The 2,559-nt window shown below is 35.2% G+C and overlaps 1 protein-coding gene across 1 annotated transcript; it reads left to right on the top strand.

The window, feature by feature from the left end:
* Positions 1–1,005: 1,005 nt before the first annotated feature.
* LOC114635287 (acidic mammalian chitinase-like) lies at positions 1,006–1,882 on the top strand (the record flags this gene model as incomplete). Its single annotated transcript, XM_028783946.1, has 3 exons — positions 1,006–1,130; positions 1,306–1,423; positions 1,697–1,882. Coding segments are annotated over 3 exons (429 nt in total), but the record flags the coding sequence as incomplete, so codon positions are not given.
* Between the last annotated feature and the right edge of the window lie 677 nt (positions 1,883–2,559).

The following is a 2,559-nucleotide window of genomic DNA, read 5'->3' on the forward strand; positions in this document are numbered from 1 at the left end:
AACTTGAGAAGACACAAGTATGTTATTTCTAAGTAGTGTTTCTGAGCGAAGTCTAACAAGAGTTTAGAGTTTGAGGATCACCAAGATCCTTAGATATTGCCATGCATTACTGCAGTCATCTACATGTGTATATTACTGTATGTGCTTTAAAAGAGGAACCACAACTTATCTTCACATACCCTATCTAAAAGGTATCCTTAGCCTGTATCTTGATTCGGAGTATATGATAATGACTCTGGGCATTCTCTTAGAAAAGGATTTGCATCATACTCAATTAATCGTTTATTAAAGCTGACCTTACAACTTCTGACTTTCTTCTGGAATGGAATTATACTTGTTATCCAGTCCTTACTAACTTCCTCATTGGATTACTCTAACTCTACATTTCTTTCTGTCAAATCTTGGTCTCATGACATTCTTTAGGTACTGAGAAAGCATTAGTTTTCACAATGAAAAACTTGCTGTAGGGAAAGCCTGCTAACAAATCTTCTCTGTGTGGTGATGGTTAGTGAACCTCTGAACAGAAAGTTGTGAGCTCGATTTTGGATGACTAGGTAAAAAATTTAGGTAGTGCATAGTTATATTTATATCAGTGCTTATTAGAAATATGTCAGATGGGCAGTGGTGGTGCATGCCTTTAATCCCAGAGCTTGGGAGGCAGAGGCAGGCAGATTTCTGAGTTTGAGGCCAGCCTGGTCTACAAAGTGAGTTCCAGGACAGCCAGGGCTATAGAGAAACCATGTCTTGAAAAACAAACAAACAAACAAACAAACAAAAAACCAAAACAACAACAACAAAAGAAATGTCAAAATGTTTAATGAGTTGATTGATAAAGGCATCATAATAAGATGAAATAAAATGTAAATAACATTTAACAATTATACAAATATATGTATATACATATATATACATACCCATATATGTATACATACATAAACACACACACACACACACGTTAGGTTGAATAGGAAAATTGAATGTGAAGTATATATAAATATTTTGTAGGAAATGTATGAAGCTTTTCAACAGGAATCCATACAAAGCAGCAAGCCAAGGCTGATGGTCACTGCTACAGTAGCTGGTATAATTTCTACCATTGATTCTGCCTATGAGGTCCCACAGCTGTCACAGTAAGTGGTCCCTCATACTCTTTACTGTTTCTTGGAATTCAGGAAAAGAATACTAATTCTTAGAGGGAGTTGTTGCTTTAGTACTTTGTATACAGGTCTTGGAAATTATATCATTTTCCTGAATAAATGTGAGAAATATCCATCAGAAACGATTTAAGGGTTTCTTCCTTTCAAGGTTCTTGGACTACTTCCTTGTGATGACTTATAATATTCATGACAATAAAGAGAGAGTCACTGGAGAAAACAGTCCCCTCTACAAACACCCAACTGACACTAACACCTTTTGCAATGTGGTAAGATCCTAAAAAGTTATATGGTAGACCATGCTAGAGAAAATCTAAATGATGAGATATTAAGTGATATATAATAAATAGAAAGTCAGGATATGCAGTCCTCTCAAACTACTGGTCATAAAATATTAACAATGAATTAAGTGATATATTTTGGAAAAACTTTGAATCAATCTGTCTTTAATTACAGAATCTGTACAATTGAAACATAGAGTTAACATATATAAAAACAGGTCAGCATTTGGCTGGATCTATTGATTCCCATCTGTGTTTCAGGATTCCATCATGAACTACTGGAAGACAAATGGGGCTGCATCTGAGAAACTTATTGTTGGATTCCCAACATATGCACAGACTTTCTCTTTGACTGACTCCAGTATCAATGGAATTGGTGCCCCAGCCTCAAGCCCAGGCCCTAAAGGCCCCTACACACAAGAAAGTGGGATTCTGGCCTTTTATGAGGTCAGTAGTTTGGATGTCCAGTATTGTTTCAGTTTCAGGCTCAGAACTGTTCTATAGCTTGGGGTCAGGTTAGTGTCCTTCCAAATTTATAAAATGTTGTATTATGTACTTCTGCACTCATTCACCTTTAGAATACAATGTTTATTCACATAACAGACCACAGCATGATGTATTCCATTAATACAAAGGCAAGGTAAATTAAAATGAAAGTATCATACTACTGTGAATTCTGTTACATGACTGCTGAGATCTGGACCTTAGAAAAGCATCTGAAAATAATGTGAGATGGGTTCTCATCTGTGCTTCAGCTTGTTGTTGTTGTTGTTTTGATGAAAATGTTTGTGGGTACATTCTCTAGTATGGTATGGGGAACATTGTGGTTGAATAGATTTTGCAACTGTGGTTTCTCAAACCTGTAGACAATATTCAAGCCACATTTGGAAGAAAAACACTCGTGTAAACTTATTCTGTGCTATAAACTAGACCACACCTAAAACAAAACACAAAATAGTGGAATAAAAAAATTCAACCAATAGAAAAAAAGAAAGTTGACCTTTAATATAGTATATTTGCAGCAATTTATTTCTAACAGGGGACTCTTGCTCAACCCTACTAAAAATGAAACTCAATGTCTTTAATAATATATAAGTTTCATTAAAATTGAGGCACTAAGAATA

The sequence above is a fragment of the Grammomys surdaster genome, unplaced genomic scaffold (genome assembly GCF_004785775.1).
Source record: "Grammomys surdaster isolate TR1022 unplaced genomic scaffold, NIH_TR_1.0 82016, whole genome shotgun sequence".
Taxonomy (NCBI): domain Eukaryota; kingdom Metazoa; phylum Chordata; class Mammalia; order Rodentia; family Muridae; genus Grammomys; species Grammomys surdaster.